At 43.8% G+C, this 26,025-nt stretch overlaps 1 protein-coding gene across 2 annotated transcripts in view; it reads right to left on the reverse strand.

The window, feature by feature from the left end:
* Window positions 1-25,332, reverse strand: part of IGF1R (insulin like growth factor 1 receptor) — a 168,925-nt gene extending 143,593 nt beyond the window's left edge. For both annotated transcript variants that reach the window (XM_064721727.1, XM_064721726.1), the window contains exon 1: window positions 25,214-25,332. In XM_064721727.1, coding sequence (XP_064577797.1) covers window positions 25,214-25,307 — 94 coding nt within the window. In that variant the 5' untranslated portion in view covers window positions 25,308-25,332. The remainder of the gene's footprint in view (window positions 1-25,213) is intronic.
* Window positions 25,333-26,025: the final 693 nt, after the last annotated feature.

A 26,025-nucleotide genomic window follows, 5' to 3' on the forward strand; every position in this document is an offset into this window, starting at 1 on the left:
TTCCTATACCCACCAGTTACTTCAGGTCACTGGTGACTGCTGAAAGGACTTGGCTGTTGCTCTCCAGTGTTTGGAAGGAACTCTTCCCTTCCTTCTGTAAAATCTCATGCTAGCACAGACAAAGCAGCAGAGGCCTTTCTGCTCCACATTCACCTGACACTGCAACTTCTGCTGGCTATATCCAGCTGGATATAAATTCATCACAGCTAATTCATTATCAATACCAAGGTGTTCGTGGGCAGCACTGACAGCTCACACACTCACTGGCTTTAATAAGAGAAGGATTCATCTCCTACAAGAAGCAATTTCATCATGGTGTAGCTACAAGTTTTGTATTGCTCCATTTAGAAGTTCTAAAGAAACACAGCTACGTATGTTTCTCTTGAAAAAGCCACACTCCTCGACATCTGAAACCTTGCCTTTGACCCTTTACTTTTTTGGATGATACTAGAAGGCTGCACTGCACTGCACAGTCCCAATATCCTCTCAACCAGCCAGAAGTTAAAGATGGAGCAACCACCACTACTCAACACCAAAAGGTCTCAGACAAAGCAGCACCAAGGCAGCTCTGAGTCAATCCAGCACATCCTTTTCACAATCCTAAGGCCTTTTCAACACAAGTCTACCCAAGCTGGGTCAGGCTTTCCCTAGCAACAGAGACTTGTTCAGCCTGAGCAGTCCTTTACATCTCTGAAACGAGAATGAGGATGGACAGCCTGCCATGAGCATCTCACCAGCAACCTCCATATCAGCTCACACTCACCTTTATTCTAATTTCTGATTTCCCTTTGTTTTCCCCCTTCTGACTTCGCTTCTCTGAAAACTGGCTTTTTTACTTCACAGTAGAGATGCAAAGTTCATCTTAAACAAGCACACCTTCAGTGTTTCCATTTTACAAAGAGCATCCCTTGACACTGGTTGCTGAAAACAAGCACTAAAGGTGCAGAAATTGTTTTAATACCATATTGCTTTCCTGTCCAGGGGTTGTAACACCCATTCTGAGGGCCAAGTCTGTGATCCACAAGGTTCCAAAGGGTCCTTTTTTAAGGGAGGGCATGAGGTTGCTCAACTTCTCATCTACCCTGAAATTCTGCACAGCTGGTAACAAGCACAGTGTGTTACCATCAGTGCTGGATGAATTCCCACACAAAGAAAGAACTACAAGGCTTAATACAAGAACACAATTGTGGCTGGTTCTACTTTTAGAGAGTAGCTTGCTCACACCACCACAGCTCACTTTGCCAATAATGGCTTTTCTGAGCACACTCCACTCCAAGAAGAGGTTGGCTTTCCCAGACAGCTACTGCTGCTCTCTGGTCAGCAGAGAGCTGATGTTACTGAGTGCAGAACATTGCTCTCTCCCAAACTGCTCTAATGAAAGAGGCCTGACCACATCACCCCTCAGTAATGTCAGCTCAGAGCTGTGGGTCTTTCTGGGAGATCAGCACATCTTCTGAACAGTGTTGTTATTTATTCCCAACAGAGCCACTTCCTTTTCATCATGTGTTTTTTAGTTTTAATCTATGGCAGGTCCTTATAAAGACAGAGTCCAAAACAGCTACTGAACGTGGCTGTGGTCCAGCTGCCCTCACTCATCCCAGATTCCCAGCAGGCAGCACATCCCTTTTCAGGCAAGCATCTCCAGAGTTCCCATCCCTCTCTAACAACAACAAAACATGTTTATTGCACTGAGTGGATTTAGATCTGCATAATGTACCACAGGCTTCATATTGACATGTTTACTATCTACTGGATCAACTCAATGGAGGGCTTGTCTGGCACACTGGAAAAAAACTTAGGGCTCTGAAACAATTCCTTGAAGACACTAAAAGATTGAATGATGTTAGGAAGAAGGAACTGAACTCAGGATAAAGCCACTCATCAGGTTTATAAGAAGCCTCTATCCTGTATGACTGTCATTGCTTAGAAGAGAAGCAGAAGGACATGACTGAAAACAGAAGGAATGGTCTGAAAATGTGATGCCCATACACTCTAGAAATAGGGGAAAGCATAACTTGAGACCTTAATATATCTCTTCATTCTTATTCCTACAAATTATGCATCTTTTAAGGAAGCCATCAGGACTATCATATAGCCCTAAAAAAACCCTTTTAGGTGTTACTCAGTCATCACTGACCAAAGAGTCACTGCACCCCACGGCCTGGGTCTAAGCCCTCTTTGTTCCTGTAGTTTCAATGACATGGAAGGCAAAGCTAGAAAGTCTGAGAAGGAACAGCTTAGCAACCACAATTTCCCTTCGAGCCCATGAAAAGTTTCAGTACAGTTGCACCATTTGCAGACGTAAGGAAAAAAAAAATTACTACTGAAGTCTCAGGATTCTTTAATTGCATACTCTGCAAAGATGAAATTAAATGTGGAGTTCACAGAAATCAGTGGTTGGAGAGATTGCTTATGACACTTTACATTAACACAGGATTCCACCACCCACTGAGCTCTTGGTTTTGCCTCCGTAGTGACACTATGAATGAGATATATATTTTAGTGTCTTTAATGTACTTACACAACCTCCCACAAAATTTCTGTACTCTCTAAGCTCACCTATCCTGTATGTGTCACATCAATCACTAGATCTCTTCCCAGGGAAGCCAGCTTCTGTGTTACCTCTTGGGATGTCAGAACCAGTAACAAGGAGGGAACTAAATCTACATCACGATTCAAGCTGCTTCCCTACCCACTGAACTATTTCTCTTCACTGAATATGCTACATAAACCTCTTTACATTTACCAAGATTTTATGAAGCTACATCTCTCAAGGTGGGGAGGGGATAGATAAAAGGCACCCCACGACCCAGAAAACGTCAATCATTTTAGATTTTGCTAAGCAAGACAATAATTGAATTTCAGCTTCTGTATTTCCAGCAGTACCACAACGCTGCCATCTCTGGCTTTCAAAACATGAAAGGGAATACTCAAACCCAAACAAAACCCCACTGTTTCCATTTGAATATAAGTCCTGAGAACATTCTTCATAATATATCTAAGGCCAAGAAGGAGGGCTTGGGGTTTTTTTCCATTTAATTACAAGTTAAGCTTTGGAGGACAAAGCCAGACCACTATGATCTCCAAAACACTCAGGGGACTGGAGATTATATTGCAATGTAGCTTGTAATTTCTGAGAAACATAATCTATTATCATTAATTTACCTCATACTACTCATCACTCATATCAACCTTTTACAGAATTATTTTCACCCAGATTTGGAAGGAAAAAGTGGTGTCACAAGAGGCCAATCAAATTTGTGCAAATACTTTAAAAGGCAACTAGATTCCCCTTCTCCACACACATTTTCCTTGTCTCCCACAGCCCTTAGAAAAATACACACATCCTACTTTAATCTTCTCTTCTGCCACTCTACTAACTATATATTCCAAATCCAAGGGCCACTGTGTTACCACACTGACCAGAACAAAACATTCACAAAAATAACACACAAAAGGGCAACAACCCACATCACAAACTCCAACTGTCTCTGCCTTTTTGCTCTTGCAATTTTCAGCTCTCATTGGCTAAAGATATCTCTGGCATTGTCGCTTTCCATGAACTTCCTCCAACTTCCCCATAAGTTTACACAAATAAAATTTCAGAATAAATCACGTTTTTGTCCCTCATCTCTCTGCCAACATTTTACTTTGAGTATCAACAGGAACAGCAGCTTAGCAAAAATGGAGCCAACAAAATGAACTGTATCCCTTTAATAACACTGATTGATGCCTTCTCTACACAGCTCACCAGAGCAAGGAGGTCTAGAATTAGCCCAGCTCACGTGAAAGCATCCTCATGACAAGTCATCCCCAAATTAATCCTCTCTGCCCAAGGCTGCTCTGATACACCACATCCCTCAGGGGCTCCTGTGAAGCCACATCCATTACCTCCTGCTGCTGAAATAGCACATCAGTGCCTCACTGGCACGGATTGCTGCTCATCCCCACGGGTGCACAGGGCAGGAATGGAGGCAGGATAACATCCAGCCCAGAACCCCCAGCTATCAAAGCCACAAAAAGAAGCAGCAAACTTTTAACCCTGAACTGTAGTGCCCAGGTTACGGGCAATGCCTGTAAGGGTCTCTGCTAACTGGAAGAGGAACCTCAGCAGCAAATTCCTCACCCATTAACGCCCTGTAGGTGTGAACCACTGAAAGGCATTGTTTGAACCTTACCGTGGCTGGAGCTGAGCACTCTAACCCTCAGCGAGCTGCTCCTGTGCATTTACAGGCAAGGGAAAGCTGCTAGAAACACCTGAATGCAGTTCCAGGAGCATTCCCTGCAACACTGCAGAGTCACAGCCTGGTCGAGTTTGTGAGAAAATTGCCAAACAACAACAAAAACTGCAGAAGAAAGCAGGTAATGCCTAAACCCCTAAAGATAAGCCCCCTCCTCACAGGAGACAGACTTCAAACCTCTGCACCTTTTCTCATCCCTCACCATCACTTCCCTGGAAGCATCACAAAATGAGCACGTGCCATTCTACACAAAATATGTAACATACAAGTGAGTAGGTGGCACATTATGATCAATAACTATGAGCGTAAAACGTTTTTTTAATGGTGCTAATAATGTTTAAACCCAATGCCAGCAGCTTCAGTCTAATGCCTGCTAAAGCAAAAATGGAAGACTGAAATTACAAGCTGTTTATAACACTGAATTTATGTTTCACAATCTGTGATGACAATAGAGCTTAGCAAAAATTGTCTCTCCTGGGGACTGTTCTTTCCACCTTTAAAAAAAAATAGTTGTGTGCACGATTTTATTTATTTGTTTTTAAAACAGTTGTCTGCACATCCAAGTGACTCAGCAACTGGCTGACAGAAACCTATGGGATATACACTTAGGTAGCTGGGATAAGCAGCCAAATTCTTCCAGAATGAAAATTCATCATGTGGCTGGGCTCAGCAACTCACATTTAGGAAGACTTTACCATGCCCTTTGTTGCCTGCCAGGTTGCCACCCTGCAGTAATCCAGGAAAGCTGTCACTCTTTAAAAGCTTTTGGGGAATTTGTTTAGTATTATTATTTTCCAAAAATGGCTGGATAATCAGGCCAGATCATTCAGCTTCATTAGAAGCCAACTGACAAAACAATATCATAACATACAATTGCATCCATAATGGTCAGCAAAGGATTTAATAGTGAGTCATAGATCCACAGAAAAATTACAAGTCTGATGCAATTACTCTTAACAATATGCAACACAGGGCCCTACTATGCTGTGCTAACCAGCTCTTAAGCAATCAAACACAGAAATCCCACATTCTCTGGCCTTCTACAGCAATGTTTGTGTTTTAACAAACTGAACTAAGACTTCCATTAGTCCCTTATTTCCAACAAAGTATGGTGCTAAAAAAAAATAATGATCTAACTGAATGGAAGAAAACGTTAATGCTATCAAACTTCATTAACAGAACAGAGAGCTCTCCCACCCCTCCCTTCACATGGCAGCTACACAGCTTAAAAATCACATAGGTCATGCTGTAACCTGCTTTCTCAAGGCAGTTAAAATATGACCAACTTGCAATCCCCAAAAAGGGCTTTAAAGGTATTAAATTACATATATGCAGGTGCTGTGGGGCTTTCCAGCCATGAGCTAACCAGACTGAAAAAAGAACCTTCCTCTCCAAATACAAGGTAAAACACGTGGGCTGGCGCCAGAGACAAGGTAACACAGTTCAGGCCTTATCAACCAAAAACACTTGCACCAGAACACAATTTAAGGCAAAAGCAAACCAAAGTAGCTATACCAGAGGAGTTCCTATGTGAACTCACTTTTCTGGTGAGTTGGATGCTTCTGGCTTACTTTTAGTATCACAAACCCAGCCCCAGCAAGGGAAGTGTCCTTTGTTCCATGAGGGCAGCGTTCACACGGTATTTATTGTCTCCGAGGCATCACAGCACAATAACCATGGAAAAAGAGAACCAAACACCTCTGTGATACCACTCTAGGTGAGTCCCTCCTCAAACAAAACATCCTTGATGCACACAGGTGAGAAGCTGCCAGATAAACAAGGCTGAGCATGGGAAACCAGAGCTCTTTAGGCACAGTCAACCACTAGAATTCCAGGAGTTTCATTTCTCTGAAAATACAAGGAAAGCTTGAGTATAGGATTTTCAACATATCTATACAGATGTTCTCATCAGCAATCGATTGAACCTTACTGTAAAACAGTAAAAATAAAAAATAAAATAATCTAAATATATATCACTTGTTAAAAAGAGAAGAGCCAACAGTGGCTTACTTCAGCTGCTTCCCACACTTACATCCAAGGTGACATTTCAGCCCATACTGTCTGTTTTACATTTACATACTGCCCAAGACATTGGATTTCCAACCTCATACACAGTTTTACACACTGCCTAGATGCACTGTGGGTGATGCACGATGCTGCAATGCTGGTGAGCAGAACAGTTTGGGTATTTAACCAGCCAGGCTCTGTGAAATTCTATTGCTTGGCAACTGCAATGCCTGTCACCATATCCACTTTTATCAGGAAAGGCACAGCAAGCAGGAGAATTACTATTCACCCTCTGGTAGGTGCTTCTGGAGAGCCTGGGGTGCAATAGGTTACCCTGATGCATTTCTAACAAATTCCCCCGTGAGAAAGCAGTGGGTCCAACAGAGTGACACAAATAAATCCATGGCACCTTTCATTCAGCAGCTCCTCATCAGGGATTACCACTCCACCCCCTGCTCAGCCAAAACTGGGGGGAAGAGTGTTGCAAGAAGGGTGTTGCAAGACTTTGGGGGGGAGAGGATGCAGGAAATTGCAGGAGATGGGACTAGGGCAAACCAAGCAGCAATACCAAACCTGGATGCTGCTCCAGGCACTCCGAGCTGCAGGAACCTCCCCTCACTGGGATGTGCAGCAGCACAGATTTATTCCAGAAGGCAAATCAAGGCAAGATAAAGATGGAGAGTTCAATTCTTCATCATTGTTTTTATCCTTTACCTTGTATACACACCCCTCTCCTACCTGAAGGCACAGATGAAGAACAAACACTTAATCTGACTGTACCCAGCTCCCTGGTACTATTTCACTATTTGTTCTGATGATGAAGAAGATAATGTAAAAATTTAGAAGAAATTTGATGCAGGAAAGACGGATAACATCAAGGAGAGAAAAACAACTGAGTGAAGGTTTTGCTTTGTTTTTATAGTGGATATCTAACAGAGAGATGTACACAAAAGGAGATTTATCTCAGGCACACAACTTTAAAGTCATCATTAAAATTAGCCTGTTGCTTTCACCAAGAAAAAGTGGATCTAAACATGCTTTTCTAGGTTTAACCTGAACTGATTCTTGAAATGCACCATTTTTGGAAAGATCACTACTTCAAAATATCTCACCCTCTCAAAAAGCAATTTTCATCTTAGGCAGGGGGACACAACACACTTGAAGTTTTCAGACTCAAATTTTCTTAACTGAAATAGAACTTAACTGCCATGACCTGGTTGATGGAATTAAAATAAAAATATCCTCCCTGGAGGAACTGTGGAGTGAGCAACTGCTGTCAAAAGTGGTTTAGCACTAGAACACCTGGAACCTCAGCCTGTGAGCAGGTGTGTTTCTTCAGTAAAGTACTAACAAATGTGCACTATTTAATATTTAAATTATTATAGAAAATATATTTATAATTAACCTATGGTAAGAAATCTTTCCTTAGAGAACTTTGATTAAAAATTAAACAGTGAACTTTATCCACTGCAACAGATGAAAGGAGGAACTAGACAAAGGGAAGCAAGAGAAACCACATGAACCCTGCAATACACTACTAAATATATAAACCTAAGTGACATATTCTTTAGTTTCATTGCATTCAGAAACCTTTTTATCGTGATAAGAATTCAGACACTTTACATTCTGCAATACAGACAAAACAGTATTAGCTGATCTCAATGGCTGCCATCCCTCAAACAGAGGGACCACCCCAAAAAATAATTCTGAGTATCTGATGAGAAGGAAACTAACACATGGGCAGAAGCTGCTCACAAGACTCCAGAATTAGGCTACACGACTGCATCAAAGCAAACCTCTCTCCGGACCTAGATTACATTCAAAAAAGCTCTGGTGAGACTGTTTTCTGCAGACACAAGGAAGGTTTCTCCAAGCTCTGAAATCCCACAACTAATTATAGCACCCCACATCCTTCCCCACCATCATCAACAGCAAAACCAGCTGCCAATCTGGGAGGTAGAAGAAGAGTCTAATCTCCACTGTGCCACTACAGCCACCCCAAAAAAGGCACTCTTCTGCCTGTAGCTATGATTTGCCTGCCCAGACAACATGAAGTCCCATCAGCCAGGCAGCTCCTGCCAACACAAGCTGTGCTGCCGGGGCGGGCGTTCGGTGGCACAACCGCGCTGGGTAACGGCGCCACATCCACGGCCAAACACACAGCTTTACACCCAGCCAGAGAAGGAAAAACTAAGCAAAAGGAGGGGGGGAAAGCACAGGTAAAAGGGATTTGGACAAGAACACCCTCCCTTCCAGCTGCCAGCTTGTAGGTGAGCTGGTGTGGGAGCAGAGGTGATGGACAGCCCTCGGCCTCGCCTCACCCGTCTGACAGCTCGGCTGGCCCCGCGCCGCTGTTGTGAAAGAAAACCACGGTATTTGTGCAAGGCTAGTTGGTTCCATGTTAAGAAAACACATCTGAGCCGACAGTGCTTTGCTTTACCACATGCCAGCTTCATTCAGCCTCAGAGTCAGAAACCAGGTCTCCTCATTGCCTCCACAGTTAACCAGCGATTTAGGACACAGACAAAGTCCTCAACTCGGAGCCACCCCCGATCTGTGAAAGGGCCACGCTGCCTTTAACAGAAAACTTCCTAGTCCGCTTTGGAAAACATGAGTGCCCAAAGAAGGAGGACCCTAAGTGACAGGAACGCCTCTGTTGGGTAACACTGTGAAAAGATGTGTACAATGGAACAGATAAAAACAAAGAAATTCAAAGAAAGAGCCAGGGAAGCAATCTTTGTTTTGGTGTGAACTGGTGCACACCCATGCCAGAGAGGGGAGAAACAGGACTGGGTCATCATGGAGACCGTTAATTTATTAAAATGTCACAACAAAAAGAGAATACTGTGACTAACAGACCCTGGGAGCTCCAGGCAGCTAAACCAATCCAAAGGATGATGGTTTATCAGAAAGGAAAGGCTGGTCAAAAGGAACTAATGAAGCAGATCTCCATCAAAGAACAAAAAGCAGGTCTGAGCACAGAGCCAGAAGCAAGACTGCACCAGAACCTACAAATGAAGTGTAAAACATCAGACTTGGCAATCCTGCTGCCAAGGAATTATTTACCACACCATGATCAATATTACGATACACACAGAGACGAGTATTTTTATCTCAACCTCCATTTGACCCGGTGGGAGCTACAGACACTTTCTCACACTAATTCACATACTTCAAGGAGAGTCAAGATGGGAAAAAAAAGAGTTGGAAGCATTTCAGGTTCTGTCTTATTTCAGCCCGTTTTCACTGAATCATACCAAAACTATCTGAGGGAATAGTTAAGAATTGATTTGTGCTACCCAAGACCTGATCAGTAAAGCAAAATATTCAAGGATCACTGGAAGAGGTTTTGTTCATGCACCGAGCCAAATCCTGGTTGTGCTTTCAGCCCTTTCAAGTCTTTGCTCTTCCTTCACTGCATCAAAAGCATCTCTTAAAAAATCCTCTGAAAAGCCTGGATAAGTGCCTGAATTTCCAAGATCTATTCTCTATAGCCTTGAGCAAGAGTGATGGGAAATAAGCTTTCCTTCTCAATGGCTACTTTTAAGTTTTTGGTGGTTTTTTTTTTTTTTTAAAGGCAACTACTACTAGACCTATTACAAATTTGGAAACTGCAGCTCAGAAAATAGGGAAGGAGGGGAAGGCAATGGAGGGAGGAAGAAGTCTGATTTTCAGACAATCAACTTGAAAAATCCTTACTTCAGTGAACTGGCAAATAATGTGTTAGACATCTTGCTTCTGAAACACAACCCCGCTAAAGGGAAAAGGGTTAATTATATCCCCTATGCTCCAGAGTATTTCAACAGGCTATGAATTATGTTCTTCTGAAGGGCAAGTTGTTCTTTTATTTATTGTTTAAAGCAAAACATAAACACGAAGTGTCCAACCCTAAGGTGGTGATTACCACTTTTACTTAAACAGAAATGCAGGGCTGCAGGCTTTCTCTGCTATAAAGCTTTTAAACCTGTTCTGTTCCTCTGACATTTTCCCCCCTCACTCTCCTCTGATAGAGATCACAAAAACAACTAAGACATCTGACATACAGGAGAACATCCTGCTGATTAAGAGAAAACAAGAGCACATTACTCTTGAGAGGATACAAAGCATCACTTCCTAATGCGTTCTACTCTGTCAGCACAACAGGCATCTTGTCATTTCAAAGGGAAACCGGTCATATTGATTTTTCTAAAACACAAGTATTATAAAAATATTATACATTTAATTGGTCTTAACAAAGTGTTCTTGTAGTGGGCATATCAACAGAGATCCTACAAGGCAAGATATAAGGTATCAAGGTGTGGCTGTGGGTATTTGAAGATCCTCTGCAAGCAGCAGCATTGAGAACTGCCAAGATCACTGCTCATAAAGCTTCCTGCAGCTCCTTTAAACCTCAGCTCGACTGAGAGGTGTCTTACAGTGTGGCAACTCTTACTCCTGAATTCACAACACTCTGAACAAACATCATACTTGCTGAAAACCAGTGTCCTTTCCACGCCTCACCAAATTTCAACCATGCAACCCAGAGCTCCATGTTTGCTCAACTTTTTCTAGAGGAAAGGAAAGTTCTTTACACCCTCTCAGAGCAATTTATTCCTCTCGTTGTTCCCTTGCAAAAGCCAGACCAACTGAATCAGCTCCTCTGGCTGAAAACCGCACACCCTGCCTGTCAGGAAGCCGGCAGGATTTTTTTTCCGGTTTTGTTTACAAATTCAAAAACTGAGTTCTTCTCAGCAGGGTCAGCCATCCCTTTTGCCCCCCATTCCCAGTTTTCTACAATCCTAATTATGGCAACACTGAGGAAAATTTGTATATGCTTTCCAAGGAAAAGTTGCATTTCTTCTTCTCTTGGTTCTTTATTTCTGTTTTAACACAGTATATCAGAGTGTACAGCCAGGACAAGTTTCCATGGTTCAAAGACCATCTGAAAAGTTAGGCAGAACACAGGTTGTTACTTCCCCTTTGAGAATACCCCTTCAGAAAAATTCTTTAAAATCTGAATTTTGTGAGGGATGCAGCAGAGGAGCATCCTCCCACCTCCTCTTAGTCCTCCAGGGAACTAAACTAAGTTCCCTCTTCCTGGAGTGATAATTCAAGGCTTCTTTATAGCTTGCTTCCAGTGTAACTCAGAACAGTGTACATCCTCCCTTTAATTTCTTCCAACAAATCCCCTTTCAGCAGAATTTACTCTCACATATGCAACGTGGGCAGAGTCTAGTAATGTGACTTAATAGTTCCTAACCAAAGGAAAAAAAAAGGTTTTGCTAACAGTAAGTTCTATGAAGGAAAAAAAAAAGAAATTTTAAATCTTACCTGCACTTACCACAGTGTTTCTAATTAGTATCTGTCAAAAGAGCATTTCCATCACAGGAAAAGAACAAAGCTTCAGAATGACAGATGATTTGCTGTTCATCAGAAGGTAATTGCAAACAACAACACACACACAAAATGTTGTGTGTCCCACTCCTCTGCTGCCCCCGCATCCTCCCTCTGCCACTGTGCCTTGCTGCAGAGGAGCAGGGCACTGGGAGCACGGGGATTTCAGGGGAGAATGAATGGTCTGAGCCAAGCACCAGAGACACAGGTCGGTGTTTCTGACAAAGAACCCCAGCACCGAGGAGACCGATGCCAAATTTAATCTTCAGCTTCTATCATGAGCCACTTCAGACACCTCTTCCCCCCACCTGGCTGCGGGGCGAGCGTGTTTGGTGCGCGGATCATCATTCCGTAACTCAGCCGGCCGGACCATCACACACACACCTGTTCTCACTGCACACACCCCTGTCCCGGCACACAGGGCAGCGTTGAGTTACTTCAGAGAGAGTCACTTCCACATTCCACCCTCAAACTCCCCTCCAAGAAGTGATCAGTCACTCTCAGCTTTCACACTTCAGTAATTTTGGAATCAACAGGAAATGGAGATCAATTGTGATTTTACTAACTCAATAGTGACTCATCATTCAACTCCCTGTAGCCTTCGAATTCATCTGTGAAGAGACGTGATAGCGAGGCCAAATTAAAAATAGCAAATCTGGCTCACTCACAATTAACACTCACTTGTCCATCAGATTTGCCCCGGATTGCGAAATTTTTGGGATTGCGACATTCTGACGGTTTTGCGTCAGATCCCAAACGCACTCACAATGTGTCTTTCTCAACCCAACCAGGAAAAATAATCAATGGCAACATTTATTATATAAAGCAACTGTACCACACCCTCTAACATCCATCCTCGCTCAATGTGAACACATCTAAATAAGAGTTAACTCCGCCCATCAGCGTCCCCAGCTACTGACAACGAATCTTCTATTCTTCCTATTATGAAAACACTCTCAAATCATTAATTTCTTTCTGCTTACACAACCTTCAAGCCATAAAAAAAACCCCTGAAATTTGCATGAAATCGAAAGTCAATAAAAAACAATTATTTCATTTACAAAAATAGAAAATCATTTTATATAAACCACTTAAATGCATTCTTCTAAAAATAAACTTAATTACAAATCTAACATGAAACTGTAACAGCATATATTAGGGCAAATGCCTACTGTAATTTAAATAAAATAAAAATAGTAAGCATATAATTTACACCAAAAAAAAAAAGTTGGGACTGGTGAATTTGCTGTTCAGCGCTCTCTTGGAGCCACCCTTTGATGAAATGCTCAGAGAGCTTTTACTTTCAACAGCTACTTCTGCAGTGCCTCATTTCAGCTTACTCCAATGGTTCAGTTCAACAAGCTCTTAATCCCAAATTAAAAAGGACTCCCTGCATAGAAACCTGTGAAACAGTCAGTGGGCAAGATCTATGAACTCTAAACTTTTGAGAAACAATGACAAACTATTTTCTCTGTTTATTTTGTTTTAATCATGCCTCTCCTTCACACTTGGAGTTTTAATTAAGTCTTAAAACCCAGATCTTCTGCATTTCAATTAAAATTCCATTTTCCATCCAAATAAAAAAATAACACAAATGAGAAGTAATCTACCAGAAAATACATCATTTGCCATTTTGTCACTTAAAAATGTGAAAATTAAGGATCTGAGCCAATGCATCCAAGGCATCTAATTATTTACATGAATTTGTAGAAACACATTGCTATTCACTAGCAAAAAGGTCTGTACTTTCAAAAATGGCTGTTTGTGAATCAGAGTTCTAACAGCTGTCAGTCACTAAAAACATCCAACTAAAAATATGCAAAATGAGATTAAAACTGTATTCAGAGTGAGCTCTTCCTGCTTGCTGCTATAAGTCACTATGAAATCCATTTACTTCATCACAATAAAAGGGAAAAAATACATACTAGTAGTGCTCTGAGGCCTTCACACTAAGGAAGAAATAAACTTTGAAGGACAAATTGGATCAAAATTCAAAACATTTTCAACAGAAGGTTGCAAAGCCACATGATCCCATCCCCCTGGCCTCTCACAGTGCACTCCCACGAGAACAGAGGGGAATGCACACAACCAGGGTGTGCAGACATCCCAAATGGAGCATCCCTCCCTCCCCCTGCAAAAATCAGAAAACATGGCATGGCAATTACATCCTCAGCCCCTTCTCCCTACTGACCAGGATTCACCCCCTCCCATGTCAGCGGCTCTGGGAGAAGCTGCAGGGGCACTGAACACAAACTCAGGCACGGGACACTGGGAGCAGGGACGGTCGTGCTGAGCTCAGAGCTGTGTTTTGGTCCTGCAGTGAACAAGGGCTGTGGCCACACGTGCAACACGCAGCAAACACTGCAGAGCCGCACATTTCTGTGAGCAGCTGCTCCTGAAGGAAGAGAAACCCCTGGAATGAACAGAGAGCATCCCAGCACATCCTGGCAGCCAGGCCGAGCCACGCTCAACCCACCTCAACTTCTGTCTCATTCCTGCTGCACATGACACCAGGTAATGCTCACAGCTGCCTGTGAAGACCTGGGTGTATTTTTAGTGCAATATACTATCTCTTATCAGTCAGCTGATGCCAACACCCCCATCCTCACACTTCTGTTGAGAGCACAGTCATGGAACGCCTGGCAAGGAGCAGCTTCCCAGTGAAAGTGCTGTCACCTGGATGACAGAGCCACAGGAGCATCCCCAGTCACATCCCTGCTGCAGAAACCAAGCCTTTAACCATCCCCCAAGGACAGCACTTTCTGCACTTTACAAATGGGGAGGGAAATACACACACCCGGAGGAGGAATACAATTTCTTCCCAATCCTTCAATACTGCCAGCTCCTGAAGCACGAGATGTGATCACTCCCTATTTTAGCATGCATGACTACCAATGCTCACACAAATTATCTGGTTCCTTTTAAAATCCAGTATTTAAAATTACAGTATTTAACTTGAGGCTTTTTTATCTAACTAGTGGATGGATAAAGGTGAATGCACCAGTAACAACACCTTGCTACACTTTATTCTGCTCTTCGCTAAAAGGAAAACCCTTGCTCTGAATTTACACTTTTCAAATCAGAAAAACAAATGTGAACACAGCTATGCAGCATTGTGATACAGCATCTGATTCCCACATTCCAACTCTCTTTCCCTTCAGCACTGCAATGTATTACAGACAAATTTAAAAATAAAGTCACTGATATCAACTACAAAGACACCAAGAAAATCCTCAGACAGTATTGGCTTAGCCAGTGGAATGTGTAATTCTTGTCTACATACTATCACTTTCTTTCATGAAAAATACTGGAAATATCTTTTTGCCAGGTTAACCAACTCTGACTTCAATCTCGCTGACATTTCTTAAGTAGAGCTGAATAATTCCATTCATATGCAAATGGTACAATAAATCGTGAGTAGCAGCATTTGCAGCTCCCTCACAGAGAGGAGCATTTACACTCTCCAAGTCTCATCCACAGTGATGCACCCAAAATGATATCAGGCCCTAAAGGTACAGCCCCAGCGATTTACAGGCGGAATATTTTCAGCCTTGATGTCGGCTGGGGTTTTTTTTCACTTTGTGGGGTATTTTTAAATATTAAAGAGATGAAAGAATCGAGAACTGAGATTGCATCTGTTGCCATCACAATTTAACCACAGTCCATGTATTTATACAGTGGAATCTCCAAAATAACACTGCATCTGTTAAGATGACAGTGATTTTCCATGGGCTGCGCTGTGCTGTAGCTGAGTTACTCTAAAGCTGTCGCTTTTGAAGTGCTGATTTCGATCCACCCCAAATTCTTTCTGTAATCTTCCTCAAACGTGTTGAATTATAAAGCTGTTGTGTTCCTCAGTGTGGCTTGGGAACAACAAAACCCTCATACATCTCATCAGTGGGCATTTGGCACTGAAGCCTCCCAGCTAATGCAACATGTTTATTTAAACAATGAACTGCCCAAAGAGCTGCACAGCCCGTGCACAAACAGATGTGTGTTTCATGTGTGCTCTGCTGCAGCCCAGAACCCCAGCACACACACTCCACTGCACTTTCTGCCTGATTCCCCCAGGACAACAACTGCACTGGCTTGGAAGGGCCTTTGCTCCTTCAGAACCACAACCCACCTAAGATTATCTAAGCTTGAATCTTAGAAGAGACCCTCACACCAGAATGTGAACATTTGATATGTATGTCATGTCTCTTGTTGAGACAGGATAAATGAAAATATTTGTCCACGTAGTCAGCCTACTCCAGTGTGACAAAAATATAAACATTTTATTAGCAGTCACACAAAAAAAGAAACAAACAAACCTTCAGTCACTCCCAGGCAGGACCCTGGCAGGCTCAAGTCAATCTCTAACCAAGCCAAGTCTCAAGTTTGAAATAACAAACTTGCTTTTCTTACACCCCATTGCTACTCTTTTCTTCAGGGACAACTGCAGAGACCCCAGCTCCACCAAGGACACAGCTACAGGGAACACCAACATCCCTTAAAAACACAAAATCTCCACATCCAAGGTGCACAAGCAACAGGACTAAGAACACACCCTTGGACTTTTTGCATCCTCCTGCACACACAAGTGGTCACACATCCTACTGGCCTTCAACTTTCCCCAGTTTCCCATCTCTCAGGTCTGAGGAAGAGGAGCAAAGTGCACAGAGTAACAGAACTTACATGTATCTCTGAGCACAGGTGGACATTCACTCATTCCATGCATCATCCATGCAAGGGACCAATAAATTGACATCCATCTCACAAACTAACAATGTGACAAAAGCTTCAGCCACAATGAACTGAATGATATTAACTGCAACCAGTACAGCATCACAAGCTGCTTCATCCTGCTGGGGCTCAGAACAACCAGACAGAAGTAACAGTTAATCCAGTAGTGGAAGTTCGGCTCTATCACAATTCCAGTGGGCTCCCCCTTCTATCCAGTGGAACTCCGAAATCAAAGTTTGCCTCATCACCCTGTTGAGTCTCCCTAAAGTTGGTTCTCAGCTGAAAGAAAGGTAGAACTACATGAAAGCTTTAAAAAGCAACACATGCTATGTAAGTCCAGCAGTATTTTGGAGAACAAACCAAATCCCCAGTGGGACACATTGAATTGACTAAGGAAGACAACAACTGAACTACACATCAAAAATCCCAAAAAAAGAGAAAAAAAAGAACACAAAAACACTAATTTCTGCCCTGGCAGAGCACAGGGACAGGGCAAACAAGGAATTTCCACTGCCATTTCAACTCTTCACACTTCAGCCAAGTGTTACTCCGGGGTCAGCCGAGCTGAGTGAACATGTGTCCGTTCCTACCGTGCAGGGCTGGCTCCTCACTCCCTGCCCAACACGAACAGAGTGCGCTCTTCAAACCTTTCCAGGCTGCTCTCACACTGACATACCAAGGGGATGTGAGAAGAGCAGCGGGGAAGTATAAAAAGTACTACTTGTAGAAGGTCAAAATGTGGAGACAACTCCAAAGTGAAGCCAATGGAAATAACAAGGAAAGCAGCTCAGTGAGATCCAGGATAAAGCCCTTGCTGCAAGCACAAGCCAACTCTCTTGTAAAAAGTTGGTTATAGACAGTTTCCAGGGGCAGCTGTCACCAGATCTTTCTCCAAAATGCTGTATTCCTTTGACTAAGGCTTAAGGTTTGAACTATCCCTGTCTACAAGAAGACCTTCCACTTTCAGAAAATCCTGCAATCATTTTTATGGCTGCTCTATCACACGTCATTATGGGGGCTTTTTCCCCTATCCCATAAATTCCTTCAGGAGCTTGCTTCTCAAATATAATGAGCTGCCTGTCTACAGAATCAGGAAAATGAGCACTGAGTCAATTTATGTTTGGGGAAGCTGTTTCTGCATCCAAGAGACCTGGAATTCTCTTTCCCCACCAACAACGCTCTCCAAACACAATGGCTCAGCTCTTGCAAACTTTTCCTGGAAGACTTCTCAGGCTGAGCACCACGATCCACATGCAAATCAGACGCCGGGTCCCACTAAGTACAAGCACCTTGCTAGAACAGCTCTTACAAACCCACAGCAATGCTAACAGGGAAGAGTAAATAAAACAAAGCAATGCCACCCTAACCTCAGCAACACATAGCAATCAGCAGACCCTTTCAACTGCTGTGCTTAAACTTTTCATCCCATAAATGCTCTCCCTGTTTCAGCAGAAATGTGTGTGTAACTAAAAACAAAGGGAGCACCTTGGTCCTCCCTGCAGCTTCTCTCATCTGTCTTACACAAGAACTGCCACTACACCACAGTTTGGAGATAATGATGTACTCTCACTTGAGCATCACACACTCAGCTGCAGTTACCTACTGTATTCCAGTAGTAACAAATGGGAGAGATACTTCAAAGAGCACATTATCCCAGCTCTAATTTATGCATGCTCCCTCTTACCATCAAGCCATTTATTTTAAACCTGTCAGATATACTTGTAACATAGCATCATGAATAATTTAAAAAGTAATCTGTATAAACCAAGTTTATAAACTTAACAGCAGGTACAGTACCTTTCATTCAAGCAGACTGCTCTCTGATAAAGTACAAGGGATCTTTGACTACTTCAGCATGTATTCATTTCATGCATTCTGAACTTCAAAAAATTCTTCTTTCCTGCCTCCAATCAAACCCTCTGCTATTTGAACAGTATTGTGTACGGAGCTCACTTAAATGAGTAGTGTAATAATTTGCAAATTGTTCATATTAAAGGAAAAAACTACAAAGCTGCTGGAAACAGTCAGTAAAAATGACCCATCACCAATTCAACAGCAGGGGATAACCACTTGTGTAAAGTTTGCCTCTGTCATTAAAAACTCCTAATATTTCCTGCATCTGCCTGATGCTGTCATTTTCTGACACTGCTCCCAGCACAGGCAGAAGGGATGTTCAACAAAGAACTCCAAAAAAAGCCCACCTGTTAAGAGAAAGTGTTTTGATCAGTTGATGCTCACACTTCCAAGTAAACAAAGCTATCTTTACAGCATGTAATGGCACCAATAAGGGCTTGGAGATAACATTCGCTGACCGGTCACAGAGCTATTGCAGCAACGGGTGCCTCGCTGGCAACACAGGCAAACAAACTCCTTGGGCCAGGGACCTGCCCCAGCACACCTTCACTAACAAGGGCTCACCAAAGCAGGACACACACACTGAGCTTGTAAACTATGGTGGCAAAGCACACACACGGGCAGTGTGACTGATTACTGCTTTAAAAGATTTATTTCTATCATGTACGCTTTTTGAAGTCAGCAATGAAACGAAGTCTTAAAACCCAACCCGGTCAGCACTTCAGTGATAGCGGGAATTACTGCTCTGAGTTATTATTAAAATGACTTTGTGCTGCTGCAAAAGTGTGCATTTGATATTCTACCCAATTAGTTATTGGTGGATTTGGTCCTCTAAAGGAATAAACTTAGTGCTTTATTGGGGTGCGAGATCCATTCTCCTGAGATAGGTCAAAGAAAACAGACTCATTGAAAAAATTCTCTGGGAAGCTGCTGACATATACAAATGTTTGTTTCTGCTCATGCCATCAAGTTAAGAAGAAAGAAACAGACTAACTGGAAATGTACAGCTCTGGATATTTCAAAATAAATAAATAAATAAGTAAAATTGTTACATTAAAGTTTCGGAGTCATATGTAAATCAATCTGTAAATAAAGAAACAATTCTGCTTTTCAGCACATTTTAAACAATCTCGTGCCACAACAGCAACTTCCTGAGGATATCAACACTGAAGAAGTTAATTGGTGTCTTGCAAGATATCCTAAGGGAATGGCTCATGTTTTGCATTTGCAAAGGTTAGAAAGCAAAACTTTCAGTGATAAGGGCGAGTTAAACCTTCACAACACACCCGGGTTCGCCTGAATGCATCTCCTTAATTAATTAATAAGTCAAAGTGTTATCAAATTTAATGAGCAAAACCAACAGGTCCTGTCTAAAGGAACCAGAATCTATCTTTGAGCTGGAGGACTCGGTACAGCTGTTTGCAGAGCACAGAAACATATCAATGAACACTGTGTGCTGCTGATCGCTTGCCTGTCCTCAAAGTTTCTCTCAGACAGTTCTGGACACAAAAAAAGACAAATATAGTACTCCAGAAATCAGTCCAGATTGTACCTGTCATGACTTGGCTAACAGGGAAAAAAAGCAGCCCAAAAAAACCACACACAAGACAGGCTGGCTAACAACCACCAATGTGTCTTCATCAACTGCTGTTTGTTGAGTTTTCCTTTTGTACAATAAAAAAAAAAAAAAAGAAACTATTCTTTTTTAAGTGGCTTTCATAAATCATAAAAAACTAATCCAACTAACCTACACAAAGAAGCTGTCTATACAATTTACAGTGATAGAAAAATTATACATGTCAAATAGATCAAAATACTAAAACAGTATTTCTACCTTTCAAACACATCACTGCATTCCCAAAGTCTTTTTGCACACAAACTCTTAAAAGCAGCACGTTCCATTAGCACCAAAGCCCAGAAACCTTAAAAGCTCAGCTCTGTCAGGAAGATCCAAATTAAACTGCAACTACAAATCTGCAACAACTTTAATTATGAGACTCCCGAGACAATTACTTAAACTGCAGCTTTTTTTAAATTTAGCATCCACAATAGTTTTCAATAATAAACTGCAGTTTACCCATTCCTATGTACGCAATCACACATAAATAAAAAACAGCTGCTACTTGATAACATCCGAAAGCATTTCCAAATGTGAAAGCTTTACACTGAGATCCAAGTAAGAATGCATTTAATTTCATAAACCAAAGTTCCAGGAATTTTTTCAGTTGCCGTCAGCTTTTCAAGTACAATAATGCTCATGATTTCATTAATTTAACTACAGATAATTCAGATAAATACATTAACTTCTTAAAAATAATTTAATTCAGCACATTTTGTTAAGTTATGAACTTTAGAGCCATTACAGATGATGAGCTAGATAAGTTGTTTGCTGTGTGGGATCACAAAGTTAACATCCAGTGTGAGAAAAACAGGTTTCCTGCATGTGTTATTGCCTCTCTCTCTCTCAAAGTTCAGGACCATAAACAAACTTCTCTACAATGAAGTTTGCGGTAGCTCACAATTCACACAGATGGAATATACACACAATATAATTAATCATTTAACAAAACTGCCTCTTCTGCTCTCACTGAGATAATCGTTCCAGTGATCACTGGTAAAATCTACCTCAGAGTAAAAAGAAAACAAAAATTACCGGGGAAGAGAAAAGGCATTAGTTAAACATGAACTGAAATTATCCTTTAAAGCTAATAGTTTCAGCCCTGAAATGGATTTTAATTTTAAATGTTAGATGCTTAAAAAAAAATTCTCCTCCAAGATCTCCTTAGTAAATTGCCAGTTTAGCAGAAAATTAAAAAGGATTTGAAACAACTTTTCCCATGGTAACACATACTGATAGAAATTAATTATTTACCAATGAAGACAGATTCAAAAATCATCACGTGGATGCTCTTTAACATTAGATTTTGTGTGTATCTTTCAAGATGAAAACAATTTCAGCATCACTGGTGTGTGCTTTAACTATACCCTAGAATTAGTTTGGAGGAAAAACACATCAGGGAAAAGCTGACATGAAAATTAACACAGTAGTTGATCATATCTGAGCAATTTCCCTATTAAACCAAATAAATCATGTCTTCTGTTGGGCTGAAGTCAATCTAATTGATCTGTCTTCTTGCTCTCGGCAATCTTTTTCTTCCCTCACTTCTCAGAACATAAAAACTAAGTTAAATTTTCTTCACTTTACACACACAAAACCCCCCAGTGTTCCTCCCTCAAACGCTGGTTCAACACTGAAACTTCCAACACACCCTTTTTCCACACCCATCCCTCTGCTTCCTCACGTTCAACACATTTTGCCTGATATTAGCTAAGTCCCTTCCATTTCCTAACCCTCTCAGTTTCTGACTCACACAAGCCTTTGCTCCAGTTCTGGTTTGCAGACCAGAAGTCCAACCCAACACAATCAAAAAATGGTCCAAGTTCTGCCTGGCTCACTCTCCCTGCCCCGGACTCCGGGCACCATCACTCCCTGCACGCTCCCCTTTCTGCTGCACCCCCCGATGCCAATTCCTCGCTGGCTCGGGCATTTTCTCCTCACAGCCTCAATTAGAGCAGGAATTATCCAACTCCCAGCTACCAACACTCCCTAACCACTGGGTGTACAGGAAAACGCTGATGCAAAAGCGAGGTGTGTGCAACGCCGACACTCAGCAGGTCATGAGGGCTTCACTAAGCAACCTGGGAGAGAGATTAAGCATCAGCATGAGCTACTGCTCATTATCAGAAACACAACATCCAGCCCGGATAGACAAACAAAAGCTCAGCGCTAACATGAGCAGACCCATCAAGATATCCATCAATCTGAAGTATTATCACACCTAAAACTATTATTTTCCTTCTAAGTGTTTAACCCGTTCCCTCCTAGACATTCTCTCTGCAAATACACAGAAGGCTGAAAATCAAAACCCCCATTATGCTCTAGGGAGAAAAGGAAGAAAACACCGTGTTTATGCCTCCTCCTAAACCCACCCTCAAACAGCCTCCAACAGTTGTAGCTTTACACATCAAACGCATGGGTACAGCACCACAAACTCCAGCTTAATGAAAGGTCTCCTCATTTCCATTTTTGTGCCGTTCTAACACAATCTCAGGGAATTCTTGGCATTTTTAAATGACTTTTTTCTGAATCAGAGGCTCTCCACTGAAGTTACCTGCATTTTAAAAAGGTTTCTGCCACATAACTACACACACATTTTATATAATTTAGCATTAAAGGGATGGGTCTCTCCCCTCCAGTTGTAACTCCTTTGTATTCCTATTTAGGAATGCCTTGCTTGTTTGACCGAAAATGGAAGTGCCTTTTAGCTATGACACAGTATATATGAAAAACAAATAAAAATTAAGATTAATCTTCCTTCCACTATTGTGGGGAGAGAGAAGAATATGAAGAGATGTAAAACATCTGCTCTGGAGATCATTTTTCCCCCTAACAGCAAAATTCTTTCAGCAATAACTCGTGAAAACAAAGGCTATTAAACTGTAAACTACAAAGACAATCGATTAGAGGCAGTATTCAGCTAAGACAAGTTTTTCAGCATATCTTCCCATATTTAAATGCCTGGATCTTCTTTCGAAGATATTTCATTCAGGATGTTCATTTTAGGTAAGTGGTAACCACAAACACTTCAGAGGACTAAAACCTAAAATCCTAACATATTCCTCCTGCATTACTTCATTGCCAGAGCTGGGTGAGCATTTTTATTTCAAGGTACTTTGTACCAGGTAAGACAAGGAAAACAATTCTAAGTGTGTATCCTAGCAGTTTAAGAACGCACCAAATCTCCTCCTCCTCCCGCTGTTTCTCCACGCTACTGGATCCTTTGTAAGCCCTTCCCTGAAGAAGGGCACGGGGGTTTTGTTTTTAAACTTAAAGATTAATCTTCCCTCTTGAAAACAGCTCTAGCCAAAAAGTTCAGCTCATGGAGGTAAGACTGCAGCTCTCCAGCCCTGGCCGGCCCAAAAGCCTAAACTGGGCCTTAATTTGAAAGGAGTTAACAGGCATTTACTGCCTAACGAAACATAATTATTACTCAACATGCATTACAGGCTCCGTCTATGTGCTTCTTGCTCACTTATCTTTTTTTGTGTGCTTAGCCTCACTGCCAGTGCATCCAAAGAACTTCCCTTTCTTTTCAATCTGAAACCACTACTTTTAGAAAAGCCCTCCTGAATCCTGAATTCTTTCCCTTTACATTTAAAATGGAGAAATTTGATCTGCTCGTTCCTTCCCTCCAACAACGCGTATCTTTCTGAAAGGGAGAGGCACACAACAACAGCTCCAGGAGTGCACTGAAAAACACACGGCAGAAGAAATTAAAGCATCAGGATGCAGTACAGGAACATCCCTGCTTCTGCAGACGCTGAAGGAGAGGGAGCACTGTTTAAAATGGTTGGGCTCAAAGGCACATTTACCATCTCTCCGTCTACAGAGATACTCCAGGAAACAAGGGAAGGCTAATTTCACGCAAGGGATCCTCAATCCAGCGTGAGCCCGACATACCAGGAGAAAACCGATCAGCCCCGGGATTAATCCGGCGATGATTGCAGTGTAATCAATGGCAGCGCAGCCCTCCCTGCCCCCTCGATTCCCCTTGCGCCCGAGAGGGGCGGGCACTGCAACACAATCACAGGTTGGAAACGCACAAAAACAAAGTCGGGGCTCTGGCAGCTCCCGAGCGAGGCGGGCGGCCCCGGGGATGGGCCGAGGATCCGCGGCAGGAGGGAGCCGGGCCCCGCACCGCGATCCCGATCCGCGTTCTCCCGGTGCTCCCGGGGAAGCGGCTCGCACGCTGCTCCAGCCCCGGCGCTGCGTGCAACACGGCCGCTCACAAAAATGCATCACCCCTAAGATCGCAGCCCGTTCGGCCATAAAACGTTTCTATTTAACCGCAAACGTAAAGCGTCAGTGTGCGAATTCATTCTTTTTTTTTTTTTTTTTTTAATTAACGGCAGCCTGTGACCTTTAGATTGCGGGATGCCGCCGTAATTCCGCACCCCGCGCACAGCGAGTGGAACCCCTCCTCGGCGGCAAAGCGGCAATGAAAGGCAAGGCGTTCATTTCCAGGAATTCCTCACTCACTACGGCAGGTTATTGCATACAGCCTCTAAATATTGACAGAGATCAAGCTCCTTCCATGCGGGGAAAGCGAGCGGAGTCCTTCCCAGCCCTGTGAATGTTTACTACGCAGCTCGCAACCCTGGCTGCGGCGTCTGAGCGCTGCCCCGCGCTCGGGGGGGACACAAAGGAGGGGCACGGCCCCCTCCGCCGGGCTCGGGGCTGCGGCGCTGCCGACCCGTGTGTACAAGCAGGCAGCCGCCTCCCGGGAAGGAAGGCGGGCATGGCAGGCAGGGAGACGCGCAGCCCCGGGTTGTTAAACGTGCTCGAGGAGCAGACGCGTAACAGGAGGAAAACACGCAGAGCCCCGCGGGCAGGGGCGAGACCCGCTCGGCGCCGCGGCGGGAAACGGCGGGAGCCCCGGGAGCCCCCCTCAGAGCCACGGGCAGGGAGTCCCTCACACCGAGCCCGGTACGAACAGGGAGCCCTCACAACCCCCCCAAGGACAGGGAGCACCTCGCACACAGCCCAGACACGCAGGGAAGCCCCTCACGCACACACACACACGGAGAGGGAGCCCCTCGCACAGGGAACCCCCTCACACACACAGGGAACCCCTTCGGCAGCCCCCTCACACACACACCCAAACACAGGGAGCCCCTCACGCATCCACACACGCAGCGAGGCCCCCCATCACCAGCCCACTCACACACATTCATACAGGGACCCCCCCCTCACATACACGCACAACACCCACATAAACACACACACGCACATTCACAGAATAACACTCCCCACACACACAGGGAGCCCCTCACACCCCCCCAAACACACACAGAGGCAGCCGCCGCCCTCGCCCCCTCCCCGGCAGCCCCTCACTCGGGGGCTCCCTCACCGCGGGGTCCCTGCCGCACCCCCGGGCACGCACTGTACTCACTTTCCCCATTTGCTGGCCACAGACAAAGTGCGGCGAAGACGAGCAGGAACCCCCAGACGACGGCGAGGGACCCTCCTCCAGCGCCAGACTTCATTCCTCTTTCTTTAATTGGACAAAATCCCCCTTTCCGAAAACAAAACAAAGCAAAAAGAAGTCCAAAATTGTTCGCTTTCTTTCCTCTCCCCGTCCTCTAAAAATAACGAGCGGCGGAGGAGCAGCGGGGCAGGGTAAATAAATCCACGTTGCCTCAAGAAATGAAGGGAAAAAAAAAAAAAAAACCACGACCCTTCGGAGCGGCAAACCGGAGGGTTGTTGAGGTCCCTGGGTGTTGATCTTCCGGAGCAAGCACACCAAAAATACACAGATATTCACGATGTATTAACGGCAACAACAACAAGGCATGGAAGCCCCGGGGCGACGCTGTCTCCGGGGCGGCGGGGCGGGCTCGGGGCGGCGGGCGGGGGGCGCCGCCGTCTCCCCTCAGCGCTGGCTGCGGTGGTACATCGTGCACAGGAGCCGCAAACACGAGGCACATCGGGGCTGGCAGTCGGCATCTTCAACCTCCATTTTCAAACACCGCACACACGCACACACACAGAGACACAAAAACTGGGAGGGCCGCGGAGGGAGGGGAAGGGGGGGGGCGCGACCCAGACAATCCTATTACAAAACAACAACAGCTCCGCCGTCCCCCCGCGCGGGGACGGGGCTGCCCCGGCGGGATCCCCGCGGCTCCGCTCCCCGCTCCGCCGGGGAGGGTGGGGGGGACACCCCACGCACAACCACCACCCACAACAACACCGCCGCCGCCA

This window comes from Zonotrichia leucophrys, chromosome 10, assembly GCF_028769735.1.
Source record: "Zonotrichia leucophrys gambelii isolate GWCS_2022_RI chromosome 10, RI_Zleu_2.0, whole genome shotgun sequence".
Lineage (NCBI taxonomy): Eukaryota > Metazoa > Chordata > Aves > Passeriformes > Passerellidae > Zonotrichia > Zonotrichia leucophrys.